Genomic DNA, 17,091 nt, shown 5'->3' with positions numbered 1-17,091 from the left:
TCTGGGTATATGAAACTAATAACCATGGTTTAAGAGTCAGAGAAGGAGCCCGGGTGGCCTAGTGGTTAAGTGCTTGGCTGCTAACTGAAAGGTTGGCGGTTCAAACCCACCAGCCGCTCTGCAGGAGAAAGATGTTGCAGTCGGCTTCTGTAAAGATTACAGCCTTAGAAACCCTATGGGGCAGTTCTATACTATCCTATAGGGTCACTGTGAGTCGGAACTGACTTGACGGCAATGGGTTTGGTTTGGTAAGAGTCAGAGATTAAACAAAAAAGTGTACTCGGGAAAGTACTGCTCTCCCCTCAGCTCTGTGACCCTGTACCTCTTTCACCCACCCTTCCCACACTGTCCCTACACTCACTGAAGGCAACCAGCATCATTACTTTCTGATTCATTCTACCTATATTTCTTATGCACAAATGAGCAGATACACATACATTTTCTTATAACCCCTGCATGTTGCTGTTTTTATTGAACAACACATCCTAGACATTAGTTCACAGTGGTTCCTAGAGACCACTCTCATTCCTTTTACAGCAGCATATGCTCCATAGTTCATTCAAACACTCTCCTATGCAGGGGCATTTAAGCTGTTTCCAATATTTTGCAATTTAAACAATGATGCTACACACACACACACACCACTGCCATTGAGTCAACTCCACACTTTTAATTACGGAGGCATTACAGTATGTTTTAATGTCTGTTATGACAAGTCCTGCTTTTATGCTTTTCTGGTTATTCTTGCACATTTGGTTTTCCATATAAAGTTTAGTATCAACTGATCTAACTCCATAAAAGAAGCTCTTGGAATTTTATTGGAATTGCATTAAATTTATAACTGACATCTTTAAAATGTTGAGTGTCCCTATGTAAGTACAAAAATGTCTTTCCATTTGCTCAAATATATTTTTGTAGAAAACATCTTTTCTAGGAATACAACTATACCTGCTTGGGAAATACCAGGCATACAAATAACGCTCAATAAGTATTTGCCTAAATAATTATATTAAAGCTCTGTTAAAAAAAAAAAAACCAACTTTGATTCCAGAAATTTTTTTTTTTTTTGCCCTTATTCTAAGGTTAGCGTAAGTTAAGTTACCTAAGTAAGGTTTAGCCCTGAGGAAGCTTATGATCTATTTAGGGACACAAGGTCATAGGCAACATATTCAAATAACATTGCCAAACCCAACCCCTTATGCGACAATGTTGGGAGATGGTGTTACGTTCTTCACAGAAAAATAAAAATGAAGAAAAAAAAAATCTTTCTTAACTATATCTGAAAACAATATAAAATTCAAATGAACACAAAACTACCATGAAGACAGCTATTTTGATTAGTATCTTTGCTTACAGCCTGTTGCCCTTGAGTTGATTCTGACTCATAGCAACCTTACAGCGCAGAGTAGAAGTGGATTCAAACCGCCGATCTTTTGGTTAGCAGCCAAGCTCTTAACCACTGCACCAGCAGGGCTCCCTTTCTGCTTATGCTGCCCTTCTGGTAGACATGCCTCTGACACTCTGCTGTCTTATTTCTTATTAATTTTACATACTGGCTGCAACAATGGGCTCAAGTATAACACCCATTGTGAGCAGGGCGCAGGACCAGGCAGTGTTTCCTTCTACGGTACATGCGGTTGCTATGACAATTTTACATACGTATCAAGCTAAAAAATTAAGATGTTGCTCTAAGCCCAGAGTGCCCTAGAGGCAACATTACCTTCCACTCTGTTGAGGCTGGAGAATATCCAGCAGAAGTTGTTTAACTTCACTAGGTGACAACTGATACAAGTCCTTGGCTGGCTTGTCTCTACCACGGCTCTGCAGCTCATACTTCATAGCATGGATGATCCACCTGAAACAAAACAGGGGTGCATGAATCAATAAGGCTTGAAATAAAATCGCCTTCTGCTTCTCTTGGTAATCCCCTTAACGGTGCTGACCCATCTAAAGGGGAATGAGGGAAAGGCCACTTGAATTTCCTGAACCGTTGATATAATTACTCCCATCAAGATTACCTGACATGATCAGACTCCGAAAAATGGGGCCTGTTCTTGCACATGTGGTTAGATTGTGAAATACAGAAACAGGTGAGCACTAAGGTTCTTGCCAAGCGAGATTCTACCAATTCTGTATGACAGTAAACGACATACAAACAGCTGCCACGCTGTATTTTCTTCCTACTAGATATATGCAAAAACAGACAAACAGTTCACTTTAAGAAATGGGCTGAGATGTGCTATTATGCAAATGTCTTTCCTTAGGAACAGGCATTTTTCACGTATTTCCTTTATTTTGAGGTTGTTCCCTTGGGGTAGGAGAGAACAGAGAAGTGCTTGCCTTCTGCATAAAGGGGCACAATTAGTTATAACTTAATTATATTGGTGCATTAAAGAACATACTTTAACCAACAGATTCCAGAAGAGTCAAAATACTGAATTATTTTATGTGTAATTAATTTTATTTTTTAATTTGAGAAGCTTTTAAAAAGCATTTTTACAGTGTCATCTCATTTCTTTCGTTTACTGTATTATGAGGAAAGAATTCAGACAAACTAGTTATGAAAACTAAAGACAACTCTAGAAATAACACTGTGCCTTAGGGAACCGGAACTGTACACACCATTAGAAAAGCCGGAGGACTACTTTCACACAGCAGATTCACATGCTTTATCCTTAAACCCTTCACTGAACAATAAGTAACAAACAGAGACAGTGCAACTCATCATCTGGAAAGAAAAGTGCCCTCATTCACCCACACTACCTGTCTCCCAACAGGGGAGCTGTGTAACCAGCCCACCAGGAAAACGGCCAGTTATAGCAACAAAGATTTAAAGTGGAGAAGTCACCGCACCCAGACATATCATTACCTCTCTCGATCCATTTTCTTGAAAGATAACCTACAAGGCTATTGCAGGCGCAGAGATGAAAAAGTTAGGTGAATATAATCAAACGGATTAATGTTCTTTCTGCCAAGGCTGGTTAGCAAAACACCAGCAATGCATCCTCATGGGATGACTGGTAATATTTCCCAGTGCAAACGATGGTAAAAAAAAAACATGAAGCTCTCCAGCTGAGCCAGAGGTGGTACCAGTCTGGCATGTCTCCCTGCCTGCTAGGCCAGGCTACAGATCACAAGGCAGGAGTCCCTGCTCCGTGGCTGTCCCCATCTCCCTGCCCTCTGCCAAGGCAACTTCCAGCTCCCTAGCTCTTCATTTCTAGAAGTTGGGAATTTAACTAGTCCATCATCCACTGCAGACTGCATGCTGCAAAACACTGAGAGACTGTAGAGTCGTGAGTGACACAGAGAGATGGAGCGTAGTTAAAAAAAAAAAAAAAAACATTATTACTGTTGACACTATATAATAAAGATTTAATAATTTGCTGGTAAGAACAAGTGATGGGGTATTTGCAAACAACAAAACGTTCCACTATGTGCAGCAGAACATGTAAGAGGACTAACATTTAGCATTTGTATTTCTCTAATCAGATGGAAAGAAAAATTGGACTAAATCTATTTTATTGGCAAAAACTTAAGATTTTTTTTTACTTGTCCGTCCTCATTATTATTAACTGCATTTAATGAAAATGTTATACAAGCATAAAAGCCATAAGGACAGGACTATTTTGGAGGTGTTGATGTTACAGTTGTTCATGATATTAGCTCTTATAGCAACATACAGTTACGATACACTGTCTGCTAACAGACTTCTTCTTTAAATTAAAAAAAAAAAATCCATTTTAAAGTTGTCTTTTATTTATTTGTATATTTATTAGGTTACTCTGAATTTAAAATTTATGGTTGAGGCAGCTTAGCAGAGCTGAAGGAATACCAAACTTAAAATCCTGTGATTTGGCTTTTGGTCCCTTCAACAGGTCAATAGCATGAGAAGCAAAGTGGGGATAGGAGGTACTGTCCTAGATTAAAAGTGACTTCAGTGAGAGGACAACTAATGTCATGTGCGGACCTTGTCCGGATCCTTGCTTAAGTCATTCTGGGAACAATCATAGAAATTTGGATAAAAATTGGATACTCGGTGATATTAAGGAATTATTGCTAATTTTCTTTGGTACTTTCAATGGTATTGTGAGTATACAAAAAATTATTTTTAGAAATGTATACTCACATATTGAGAAGTAAAAGTAAAAAGTCTAGGATTTGCTTTACAGTAACAGCAAAACAAACAAACAAGGCAAATGTAAACGACTAACATTGTGTATATCCGCTTAAATAATGCGTATGTGGGGAATTTACTAAATTATGCTCTAATTATACTTTAAAAATTTTTTATAGTAAAAAGTAAAAACAATAAAGACATTCTTGAATGCCAATTCTGTTACTTACCAACTGTGTCCTACTGGGCAAGTTATATTTTAAATGAGAATATTACTATTACCAGCTCAGCTCACTTTATAGAATTTGAGGAACAAATTAGACTACTAGAAAGGCTTTTGAAATTATAAAGGGTCATAAAAATGTCAGTTTGCTCATGTTATTTTAAGTATCAGACTCAGGTTGGAGGAAGGTAATATAAATATTTAATTCAGGTCTTGGAGTTACGGAAGCAATTAACTTCAGGAGGCCACTTTTAAAATGAGCAACATTTTATTTTTAAAGGTCTTACTGTTTAAAATCCTCAGGTATCTTGAGTTATTAAAAGCAACACAGTCCACCACATTTATCTTTGAAAAGCTTCAGTAGCACACACAAAGATAGCTGGAGATCTAACATTTCCCCGCAGGCTTCTTCCTTCTGTTTACAAAATCTCAGCAGTTCCCTTACCAAATCAGGGAAAACACTGTCCTCTACAACCACCAGAGAAAGAAGGTGACTATTTTTCATTCATTCGAGCACAAATGAATATAATTTACTCACTCAATAATCTGTCAGATTATTCAAGTTCATTTATTTGTCAAAAAATATTTGTCAAAGTCATCTTTTTTAGCTTAGAATTCTTCTAAAGACTCTAAAATTAAAAAAAAATAGTCCTAGGCATAAACTACTAAAATACATGTCAAGACAAAGAAAGTAAATCACCAAGTGAGTTACAAAGTAAAAAAAAAAAGAAGATATTTTATACATTTTTAGAGCTACTAATAACAAAGGGCAGTAATACCTTTGCATGGGAAAATCTGACTTCCCACTCTCATTCCCAGACAAGGTCAAAACATCCCATTTGAGGATTCCAGCATAAAAGCAATTAATGCAAAAGGGGGGAAGAAAGAAAGAAAAGGGAACCTGGAAGGCCAAAAGAATGAAGGTTATCCTTGGACCAAATCCTTATAAATTTAGCCTGTCTAAAGAATCAGGGACATGCTGTACTTGCCAATAAGCAAATGAGAAAGCGGCAGACACAGGCGACTGACCACATCAACCTTCATACACGTCAAGGTCTGAGTTGAGGACAAGAAGTTACTCAGCACTGCTGGGAAAGTGCAAAGACGCGGACTGGTATTCCTCTACAGTCCTGGGAACGAGGACTAAAAACTCTCTTGTTGTGAGGTTCATAACAATATTGTGTGTGTATTGCCATTTTTCTTTCCAACATGCTCCAATCCAGGAGTGAAATATGAAATAAAGTACACGGAAACCTGACATCAATCGTAAACCAGAACAGCTGACATTTTCTGAAAAATGCCATGAAGAACAGCACTGATCCATGGCAAGGAACAATTTTTTAATAATTGCTTTGAGGCTATTTCCAGATAATAAGGATTTGCTGAGTTTGCTGTTAAACAACTGACTCTCTGTTTGAGCACACATGACGTGCAAGCATTTTACTACTTCATATAATCAGAGATGGAAACCTTGCAAGAAGGAACTTCTCTGTTGGATTCATATTTGTACAAAGAGGATGAAGATATGATGAGGCAAACTGGGCTTCTTATTTGGTAACTGGAGAACCAAGACTCACCCATTCCACCCCTGAATCCCACCATAACAGAAGTGGTGGGAAGAGTTCTATCATCTCACCTCCGCACCTCACATGAGATGTCAAAAGCAAAGACCTGTGAATGAGCACCAGAGCCATTCTAATGAACTCCGAGCTGCAGTTTTCCCCACTTTCCTCTACTACACAAGCAATGGTACAGTCTAGTGCTCACGACACCAACGGCAGTCTCTAAGCATGGACTTGTGACCCACAGATGCAGCGACTGGCACCAGAGGACAAGGTATGCCTGGATCATAATTGCTTACGGAGGACGTCCTGGCATAAGAAAAGCAGAGATGAAAAAGGCCTGATGACACACATCCTCAGGGGTTATCTCCCACTAAAGGCTGACTGACAGGCCTGCAGCAGAAAGCAGTTGACTGGAGGTCTCTACAGTAACAGGCCTGTCAGGAACGTGATCTATTTCCATAGGAAAGCTGGGGCACAAATCGATAATGAGACAGCCGATCAAATCATTATCAGACTAGAATATCATTCGTGTGAGCAGGTTAACTTTGTTCGCTGGAGTACTTGATGGCAGTAACATGGGAGAAACTGCATTGGCAGGACTAACCTTGGCGGAAAGCAAAGCAACAACTGAGACAGCGGGAGATTTAAATGCATAACTTAAAAAAACACCTTGGAGAGAAAGGTTAAGCAGAGGCACAACAGAACACACAGTGCAGAGGATTCTGGGTGAGATGTTCTCGAATGAGGAAATGCTCTCATGTCCCTTGGGGAGATGCCGGCATTTCTGGAAAAATACGCTGCCACAATCTGATCAACAACAATCTCATTAATCACAATCAATACTTAAAAGAGAAACAATAGTAAAAAGAGAATACGTTGGAGATGCTTTATTGCCCTATAATTAAAAAAAAAAAAGAACGTGTTCTGTAACCTCCTCCCCACTTTCTTCCAAAGTTATGCTACCATCACTACAGCACGTACAGGGCTGACTCAGACACAGCACCATGTTCAACAATTTATAAGAAATTTTACATTCAGGGATGCTACAAATGGATAACCTGCTCACCTGATTTTAAGCCAACTAAACATTTTCCAAAGACTAATCTAAGTTTAGAAAGAAGCATATACTAAACATGCATTTGCTGTTGGCAATAAACCATCATGCAAGAAGGTCACTCACTTGGGGAGCCTTAGTAAATGTATTAAGCATGAGGTACAATAAGAATACATTTAAAAGACACAAAAATGTCTTCATCCTTTTCAAAGGGGCACTGTCACATGCCCCCCAGACAAGATAACTGCAATTTTCTCAAGTTGTCTGATATCCCTGGAGGAGAAACAGATTCTAAGACCTTTCTGCTAACGCGGTGGAAGAGCCCTGGGAAAAGGTATAACGTCTGCCCCGCGTTTCATGAGGCCCTGCCAGGTGGTGGAGGAGTGAGACCATGTTAGATGGCGACGGATGATCCTAAAGGGCTTGTGAAACGGGATTTCTGTATGAAATGGTGGAGATCAGTGCACTGGGCCCTGAAGGAGAACCAACCAGGGTGGAAAGGGATGTTTCTCCTGCGGGTGCCAAGGGCCTTTGAAAACCTAGGAGCAGAAGACAACAACGAGTGTGTCTGGGGAGTGGAAAGGTTTCCCCTTTTACCGATTCCTGAGATTTGTAATATGAAAAATGGAAAACTCCCAAGAAATACCTGTTTTCCAAATACCACAAGACGGAGGACCTTATATTATCGAATGTAACAGTAATAATCTTGAAGCTTTACTCTCTACAAAACATTTTCACATTCCTTACCTAGAATCACCACAATCCAACCAGAGCGTCAAAGCAGGGCTACTACCCTGCCTATTCACAGACAAGTAAGCTGGGAGAGGGTGGAGAAGCATGAATTCACCCTACTTTCAAATCCTGGCTCTTGGTCTTGTGACCCTGGGCATGTTACTTAATTTCAGTGAATTTCAAATAGCTTGTCTATAAACTGGGGATAACAATGCTTACCTCATAGGGTTTTTGTGGGGATTATGTGAGATAACCCAGGGGTCGAGCTCCCAAGAAACAGGCCCTCAGTAAACATTAGCTCTCTTCCTCTGAGGACCAGGAAGGATAAGTTATTTGCCCAAGAGAGTCACGTAAGTTAGTGGCAGGAATGAGTCTTTCCACTTTTAATACTCATACTGGTATTCAGGGAGCTGAATTAGGTGGCAGGGTGGTTTTGTCTTATAGGGCGTTGGAAGATTCTCCTTAGAGGAGTTAAGTGGCTATTGTCCACCCTTTATCCTTACCTCATTACTGTTCCCTTTGCTGGCCCCATTAAATGGCCCCATAGGCCCAGTGCATGTTCACTAACTTATAACATTTTGGACAGGCTGTTGACTTGGAACACAGGTATCCACCCTGGACCTATAAAGACACTCAATCCCCAGGCAAGTATTACTTCCACTGGAAATACTGACCTTGAAAATATGACAATATGAATAATTTCAAATTGTCCTTATACTTTGTGTCCTAAGCTGATTTTGATCCAGCTCTATTCAGGCAGATCTGTATTTTAAAAGGCTTTTGGGAGGGTTAATATAAGGAAATTTACAATTAGCCAGAGATGCTACAACATTCCTGGGAAGGGAAAAGCTTGTTTCATAACATCCCTTGACTCTTCATCTTAACACCATGTTATCTCTTGCAGCAAATAAGGGTCTAACTTAGAATCAGTCCCAAATCATCATCACTTCCTTGGTCTCCTGGTGATGAATCAAAGCTCCCAATCTCATTTCTTATGTCTGTTAGTCGATAACCATTAAGGCTCCTTGGTGTGCCTTATGCTGTACCATGCTAAACAGTACTGATCTTAGACTGGAGGGCTGACAGATGCAAGTAAAAACATCTGGAGTTCCTGGCACATCACAGATAGCACCCGAATACTTAAATACAAAATGGATTATAAGTCAAATTCATGTAGAAGAGACCACCACGGTTATAGGTTTTTTGAAATAAACACGAAGGTCTGTTTTCTGAGAAAACGACACAGTATACACAAGTAAAAACATGCACAAAATACCTAAGACTGAAGACTAAGTCTTCCACTTAGTGGTCTGACTAACTGACTAGGGCAGTTCATCTAAGTTCTCTGAACCTCAGTTTCTTTACTGTAAAATGGGGATCCTAGTGGCTACCTCATAAGGCTGTTGCAAGGGTAAATTAGATAAAACACGGGAAGCATTTCCACCACCGGCCCAGCTTACAACAGGTGCTCAGTTTTCTTGAGACAGTTTTCTGATACTATTAAATACTAAGCCATGTGCTGCTATACTGATGTTTTTATTTTGGGTAACACACAGTTTAAGGGAAAAAAGTATGGTATTTCTCAGAGAAGGCACTGAACATATAGAGTATCAGATATATAAATAGGAAGAAAACTATTTTTAGAATTAACTAAGCACACATCATTCCCATAAAGAAGTCATATTTGAATTCAAGAATGGAGAATATGCTCCATTTTTAAGAGGAGATAAATTAGTCTAAGATGCTGAATAAGCAGTAAAGGGGAAAAACTGCTGGAGACTGAGAAACAGCATGGTAAAATCTTGGGAAACTGTCAGCCTTCACTCTAAGGCTCTGTTTAGAACTCCGCGAGGATGACTACTGCTTAGAGACGCCCTCCCAACTAGAACATTCATTACAAAGAATGTGCTTTGGAAGAATCACAACCTACACTTCTCAGATCGCCTCAGAGAAATGCCTGAGTACTTCCAATACCCTGGGTGAGGAGGATCACATTTCTTTTCCTTTAGGGACAACTCACACGAAAGACCTATTTCTGCACCCATTATTTTAAAAAAAGGGAACAAAAATTTTCAACTTGACATTTTTTCACTTAATTTATCTTGGAGTTACAACTGTCAGTACAGAGACTTTTTATCTTTTCCTTGTAACGCTGCATGCGCATTTCACCGCATGGCTATAACATCATTCACTTAAAGGATTTCCTACTCACGGACATGTGGGTTGTTCCCAATGTTTCACTATTTCACACAATTCTGCAATAAAAACTGCTGTAAAATATATCGTTCTGTACTTGTATGAGTATCCCGAATTCCTAGAATGGGAATTACTGAATCAAAAGATATGCAAATTTTAAACGATAGATATTGCCACATAAGCAGAGTTTTTATACGCAATTTATTGAAGGAAAAAAGGGTAATCATAATTTTTCAGAAAGTGCTTCATGTTTATGTGTGAAATTGAAACTAAGAAAGGGAAATCAACCCAACAATAAGCAGGAAAGGAAAAAACTAAAAAGAAAGCATGGTAAATAGAAAACATAAAATAAGATGGCAGGGGTAAGTCAAAATATAAAAGAAATGGCACATATTTGAAATAAATATTTCTATTAAAAGACAGAATATCAGATTGGATTAAAAATAAATATTGCTGTTGTTGTCGTTAGGTCCTGTCAAGTCAGTTCCGACTCAAAGCGACCCCATGAAAAACAGAATGAAACATTGCCTGGTCCTGAGCCATCCTCACAATCGTTGTTATGTTGCAGCCACTATGTCAATCCACCTCACTGAGGGTCTTCCTCTTTTCCACTGACACTGTGCTCTGCCAAGCGTGACGTCCTTCTCCATGGACTGATCCCTCCCAACAACATATCCAAAGTATGTAAGGCGCAGTCTCGCCGTCCTTGCTCCTAAGGAGCATTCTGGTTGTACTTCTTCTAAGACAGATTTGTTCATTCTTTTGGTAGTCCATGGTATATTCAATATTCTTTGCCAACACCACAATTCAAAGGCATGTCTGTCAGTTTGTCTTACTGTGGGAACTTGGGTGTTGCTGTGATGCTGGAAGCTATGCCACCAGTATTCAGATACCAGCAGGGTCACCCATGGAGCACAGGTTTCAGCTGAGCTTCCAGGCTAAGACAGACTAGGAAGAAGGACCCGGCAGTCTACTTCTGAAAAGCATTAGCCAGTGAAAACCTTATGAATAGCAGCAGAACATTGTCCGATATAGTGCTGGAAGATGAGCCCCCCAGGTTGGAAGGCACTCAAAAGATGACTGGGGAAGAGCTGCCTCCTCAAAATAGAGTCGGCCTTAATGACAGGGATGGAGTAAAGCTTTCGGGACCTTCATTTGCTGATGTGGCATGACTCAAAATAAGAAGAAACAGCTACAAACATCTATTAATAATCGGAACCTGAAATGTACGAAGTATGAATCTGGGAAAATTGGAGGTCATCAAAAATGAAATGGAACACATAAATATTGATATCCTAGGCATTAGTGAGCTGAAATGGACTGGTATTGGCCATTTTGAATTGGACAATCATATAGTCTTCTACGCTGGGAATGACAACTTGAAGAGGAATGGTGTTGCATTCATCGTCCAAAAGAACGTTTCAAGATCTATCCCGAAATACAACGCTGTCACTGATAGGATAATACCCATACGCCTACAAGGAAGACCAGTTAATATGACTATTATTCAAATTTATGCACCAACCAGTAGGGCCAAAGATGAAGAAATAGAAGATTTTTATTAGCTGCTGCAGTCTGAAATTGCTCGAACATGCAATCAAGATGCATTGATAATTACTGGTGATTGGAATGCGAAAGTTGGAAACAAAGAAGAAGGATCAGTAGTTGAAAAATATGGCCTTGGTGATAGAAGCAATGCTGGAGATGGAATGATAGTATTTTGCAAGACCAATAACTTCTTCATTCAAATACCTTCTTTCACCAACATAAACGGCGACTATACACATGGACCTTGCCAGGTGGAACACACAGAAATCAAATTCACTACATCTGTGGAAAAAGACGACGGAAACGCTCAATATCAGTCAGAACAAGGCCAGGTGTTGACTGTGGAACAGACCATCTATTGCTCTTATGCAAGTTCAAGCTGAAACTGAAGACCATCAGAGCAAGTCCACGAGAGCCAAAATATGACCTTGAGTACATCCCACCTGAATTTAGAGACCATCTGAAGAATAGATTTGGTGCATTGAACACTAGTGACCCCGAAGACCAGACGAGTTGTGGAATGACATCAAGGACATCATACATGAAGAAAGCAAGAGGTCACTGAAAAGAATGGAAAGAAAGAAAACATAAAGATGGATGTCAGACAAGACCCTGAAACTTGCTCTCAAACGTTGACCAGCTAAAGCAAAAGGAAGAATTGATGAAGTAAAAGAACTGAACAGAAGATTTCAAAGGGGGTCTCATGAAGACAGAGTAAAGTGTTATAATGACATGCAAAGAGCTGGAGATGGAAAACCAAAAGGGAAAAACACACTCAGCGTTTCTCAAGCTGAAAGAACTGAAGAAAAAATTCAAGCCTCGAGTTACAACAGTGAAGGATTCTATGGGGAAAATATTAAACAACACAGGAAGCATCAAAAGAAGATGAAAGGAATACACAGGGTCATTATATCAAAAAGAATTAGTCGATGTTCAACCATTTCAAGAGGTGGCACATGATCAGGCATATGAACGCACTGGCGAAAAATAGGGCTCCAGGAATTGATGGAATATCAGTTGAGATGTTTCAACAAACAGATGCTCACTCGTCTATGTCACGAAATATGGAAGACAGCTTCCTGGCCAACTGCCTGGAAGAGATCCATATTTACGCCTATCCCCAAGAAAGATGATCCAACCGAATATGGAAATTATAGAACAATATCACTAATATCACGCACAAGCAAAATTTTGCTGAAGATCATTCAAAAGTGGCTGCAGCAGTATATCGACAGGGAACTGACAGAAATTCAGGCCAGTTTCAGAAGAGAACGTGGAACCAGGGATATCATCGCTGATGTCAGGTGGATCCTGGCTAAAAGCAGAGAACACCAGAAGGATGTTTACCTGTGTTTTATTGACTATGCAAAGGCATTCGACTGTGTGGATCATAACAAACTATGGATAACACTGTGAAGAATGGGAATTCCAGAACACTTAATTGTGCTCATGAGAAACTTTTACATAGATCAAGAGGCGGTTGTTCGCAAGCTGATAAAAATTCAAGGAGAAATAAACTCACAATTGTAATGAAAAAACTTTTAGGATTTTTATTAGCAATCAAGGATCAAGTAAAACAGAAATAATAAAGATATTAAAATTAACAGTAAAGATATTAAAATTAATATTACTAATTAATGTAATATTACTAATTACAATTATTCAGTTAGCAAGCTATATATATACTTACTTACACTCACATACATATACATATATTTCTAACCAACAAACATGGAATATGTATTCTTTTCAAACACTTGAGGAATACCCCCAATATTGGTCCTGTGTTAGGCTACCCTTTCAAGACCCAATTATTTTCTGCTTTCAATTTTTTTTTTTTTATACCATATGTTTTCATTAATGGAAGCATGCTGAGTCATGGAGTATGTTAAATTTTCGGTTGGTAATACGAGTTTTGAAGCCCTGGTGGCACAGTGGTTAAGAGCTCAGCTGCTAACCAAAAGGTCAGCAGTTCGAATCCACCTGCTGCTTCTTGGAAACCCTATAGGGCAGTTCTACTCTGTCCTATAGGGTCACTATGAGTCAGAATGGACTCGATGGCAATGGGTTTTTTAAATACGAATTTTGAGAAATATTATGTGGGAATACATGGTTACCACAGAACTTGGGGGTTCTTGTGCACCATAATCCATGGGCACTGTCTGTCCTACAGGACCTGGATGGCTGAATGTATTGTGGGGCACCTTTCATTGGGGTATGTTGGATACCTCTGGCTTTCCAAGTATCTCTCTCTCTCTCTCACACACACACACACACACACACAAATCCACCATGGCCCTCTATCACATAAAAAAAAAAAAAAGAGGAAGCCATAAATATGCTTACAAGGCTTATCTAGCTGTACAAAAGCCAAAAGAGATAAAAGTTTTACCCATCATACTTCCTGGATGCACCACCTCACATTTAAGCCTTCTACTCCAGCTATTTTGCTTCAACGAGCATTTCTTTCACCTTTCACTACTATGCAAGCCCCCATTGGAGGGCAGCAAATACTCTCAGCAAGAAAAGTAGAGGTCCAAAAAACTTGAGAGCTGGAAAAAGTGAGGGGCAACCATATACCCCACAGAGTCTGAAAGGGTACTCTATTTGTTCAGGTATTGTTTGACTCCTTTACAATTAGCACATATTCACATTCTACTTGTGCAATCAGATATTAAAAAAAAAAAAACAGAAGAATCATTTATACTTTATCAGGTTATGGTAGGAATTTTAAACACATCTCATTTTACTTATACATAAAACAATGAGGTTGGTATTAAAGTGAGGCTAGAAAGGTTCAGTGACTGACCAAGGTTGCCCAGATGATAAATGACAGTCAATACTTGAACTCAGTTCTGTTGGGTGCCAGAGCATTGTAAAGTTTCCCTATACCACACTGTCTCACAAAATTCTTGATTAAGAATATTTAAGATCATCGGATCCTTACTTTCAATTTCTTCTCCAAACAAAACACTTATGATTTTAATGACTAAAAAAGAGTTTGGCAGAAAACCAATGTAGAATATTCTTAAATGGACCAAATTCTTATTAGGGTGTGTCCTCTTGACACCCACGTTTTACAGAGAGTCATTGCTCTCTTATGGCTTATCCAATTTTATTTACAGAAATCTTTACAAGTATTACTGTTTTACATGACACAGCTGTTTAAATCCCTGGAGTTTGGTTTTACCAGAGCACAAAGTTACTTCACTATGCCTAAGTTGGGAGTTACACATTCATGAGGATTCTTTTAGGCTACCAAATGGCTTAGGGGAGAAAGGCACTTTCCTAAACACCCACATGATCTGAGGCAGCACTTAACCCAAGAGCGACCAAGTCTGTTAGAGGGCAACTTGAACAATTCTCTTTATGCTAATGAAAAGTACTTTACTCACCCAATTCGTATTTTCAGCATGCCGCTGAATAACTCGGGGTTATTGGAGATGATCCAGCCAATATGGATGACCAGTTCTTGCTGGATGACTGCTTCCCTCTCATCATGGGTGTTACACTTAAAATAGATGATGTTCTTAATCACTCTTGGAGACAAAGGATTAGAGATAACCTCTTCTTCATGCCCAAAGGCACCCAGAGTTACCTATAAGTGGCAGAATTTTATTGTAAAAATCTCCTCGCTACTAAAAAATAAAAGAAAAAAAAATTCAAGGCTCAGGATGACTGGCAGGCTGAAATTACTCTACACGGCTAGGGAATTAGGTAGAATAACTGTTCCTGCCATTTATCAAACGGGCTTTCAAAGCATGACTCCCATGGGAGTTCAGGAGGGTTCACAGTCTAGTCTAAAATTTAAGGGCAGGTGAGAGTCCCAGTTAGGCGACTGGAGGTTAGTGGACAAAAGCAGGGAAGGAATATAAATAACTATTAAAATTGTTCTGAATGACTTCAGAACTAGAAGCCGCCCAGAGAAACCAAAATACATGGAATAGTTTTACTTTACCGCTCACAATTACTACACACTTTAGTATTTGAGAAACGCATTTTACTTTTCTTTTATAGTTTCGCATACGAAACTTTTCGTTAACCACATCGTAACCTTTGCAAAGGCAGGCGCTGGGTCATATACTACCTGTATAGCTCCTGCGTTTCCTGGTGTAGAGCTAGGCACCTAGTGAGTGGTAAAATACTTGCTGATTATCTTTCACCTGTGGAGGAGGATAAAGGGAGCTGCCCACAGGCCTGGGAAAGGAGAAAGTACAGAGGGAAATGGTAAAGAAAGCTCAGAGCAGAGAGCGTGGGTGAATCTGGCAAAGGGAATACTCTGGTGGTTCTCTCTCCTCTGCCCTGGGCACTCCGCCTCGCGGAGGAGTCTGCAGCCCCTCCTTCCTCCTCATCACCTCTCCCTCTCTCTTCTGTGTGCAGTGCACTGTTACAGAGGCAGGAAAAAGAATGCATAACTAAAGGCACTTGGGTTTTCTGAGATGAGGGAAGAGTGCAGAAAATGTGGTCTTTTACCCCGATTTTGTGATCTGCAGAGAAAACTAAGCACTGCTGGGGTATCATATCACAAACAAAAAAACCAAACCCGTTGCCCTCGAGTCGATTCCAACTCATTGCGACCCTACAGGACAGAATAGAACTGCCCCATAGAGTTTCCAAGGAGCAGCTGGTGGATTCAAACTGCCGACATTTTGGTTAGCAGCCATACCTCTTAACCACTACACCACCAGGGTTTTCCATGATGATATATATATATCATATATATATATATATCACGTCACAGGTGGTGCCAACAGTTAGTCCAAGTGCAATTACTTCCATTAAATTGTCAGCATGTAAAGAAGAAATAAACAGAAGGCGCATCACCCCTCTGGAGGCAATGATGACTAACCCACTATTTCATCCCTGAGAGCTTGAGGTGATCTGAAAGTGCTCTGTAGTAACAATGTCACTTCGGTTTTCAGGCTGGCATTTCATAACTGAGTTAATGCAAACTCTGAAGGCTGCGTTCTTGTCCCTTTCTTACAAAAGGGTAAGATGCATCAGTGATGGCCTTCACGCAGCTGGGTATGAAGCTGAGCTGTTGGCCTCAGTCTTGCCCAGCTCTGTAAGTGACAACTTCCCTGACAGACATAGTAGTCTGATGGGCAATGATCCAGTCACAGCCTCAGGACAGCTCTGAGGCTTCTGAAATACAGGGAGCACCATCCTGGGATCGCAGGCTGCAAGATCCCCTCTAGATACTATAGTAGACTGGACGTGACCAACCCTAAGCCACTCCTCACCAAGGGTCAGGTGCCAGTGATCTTAAGGATCTCCAAAACCTTATAAATGCTCACGTATAGTAGACTTAAGAATATTTTCAGATAAACCAACCTGTTGCCATTGAGTTGATTTTGACTCATAGCAACCCTACAGGACAGAGTAGAACTGCCCTACAGGGCTTCCAAGAAGTGGCTGGTGGATTTGAACTGCTGACATTTTGGTTAGCAGCTGGAGCTCTTAACCACTGTGCCACCCACCAGGGATCCTTCAGATATACCACAGGGACTAAAATCCAAGGAAAAATAGCTTCCCAAAGACTGCTTACTTTCAGAGACTGCTTGGCTCAGGGCAAAAACACATGACTATGAAGCTGGAGGTGAGGACTCCAGTGAGAAAAGGCACCGAATAAGTTACTTCTTGTATCTTGGCCTGTTTA

The 17,091-nt window shown here is 40.0% G+C and overlaps 1 protein-coding gene across 9 annotated transcripts in view; it reads right to left on the bottom strand.

Moving 5' to 3' along the window:
* PHKB (phosphorylase kinase regulatory subunit beta) overlaps nucleotides 1–17,091 on the bottom strand; it is a 248,057-nt gene that overhangs the window by 12,271 nt on the left and 218,695 nt on the right. For all 9 annotated transcript variants that reach the window (XM_023555674.2, XM_023555679.2, XM_064274128.1 and 6 more), the window contains 2 exons: nucleotides 14,828–15,030; nucleotides 1,721–1,855 (listed from right to left, as the gene is read on the bottom strand). In XM_023555674.2, the coding sequence (XP_023411442.1) occupies nucleotides 1,721–1,855; nucleotides 14,828–15,030 (338 nt within the window). The remainder of the gene's footprint in view (nucleotides 1–1,720; nucleotides 1,856–14,827; nucleotides 15,031–17,091) is intronic.

Source organism: Loxodonta africana, chromosome 21 (assembly GCF_030014295.1).
Source record: "Loxodonta africana isolate mLoxAfr1 chromosome 21, mLoxAfr1.hap2, whole genome shotgun sequence".
Lineage (NCBI taxonomy): Eukaryota > Metazoa > Chordata > Mammalia > Proboscidea > Elephantidae > Loxodonta > Loxodonta africana.
Note: the sequence above shows the minus strand (reverse complement) of the source record. Positions and strands in the feature narration are given on the sequence as shown.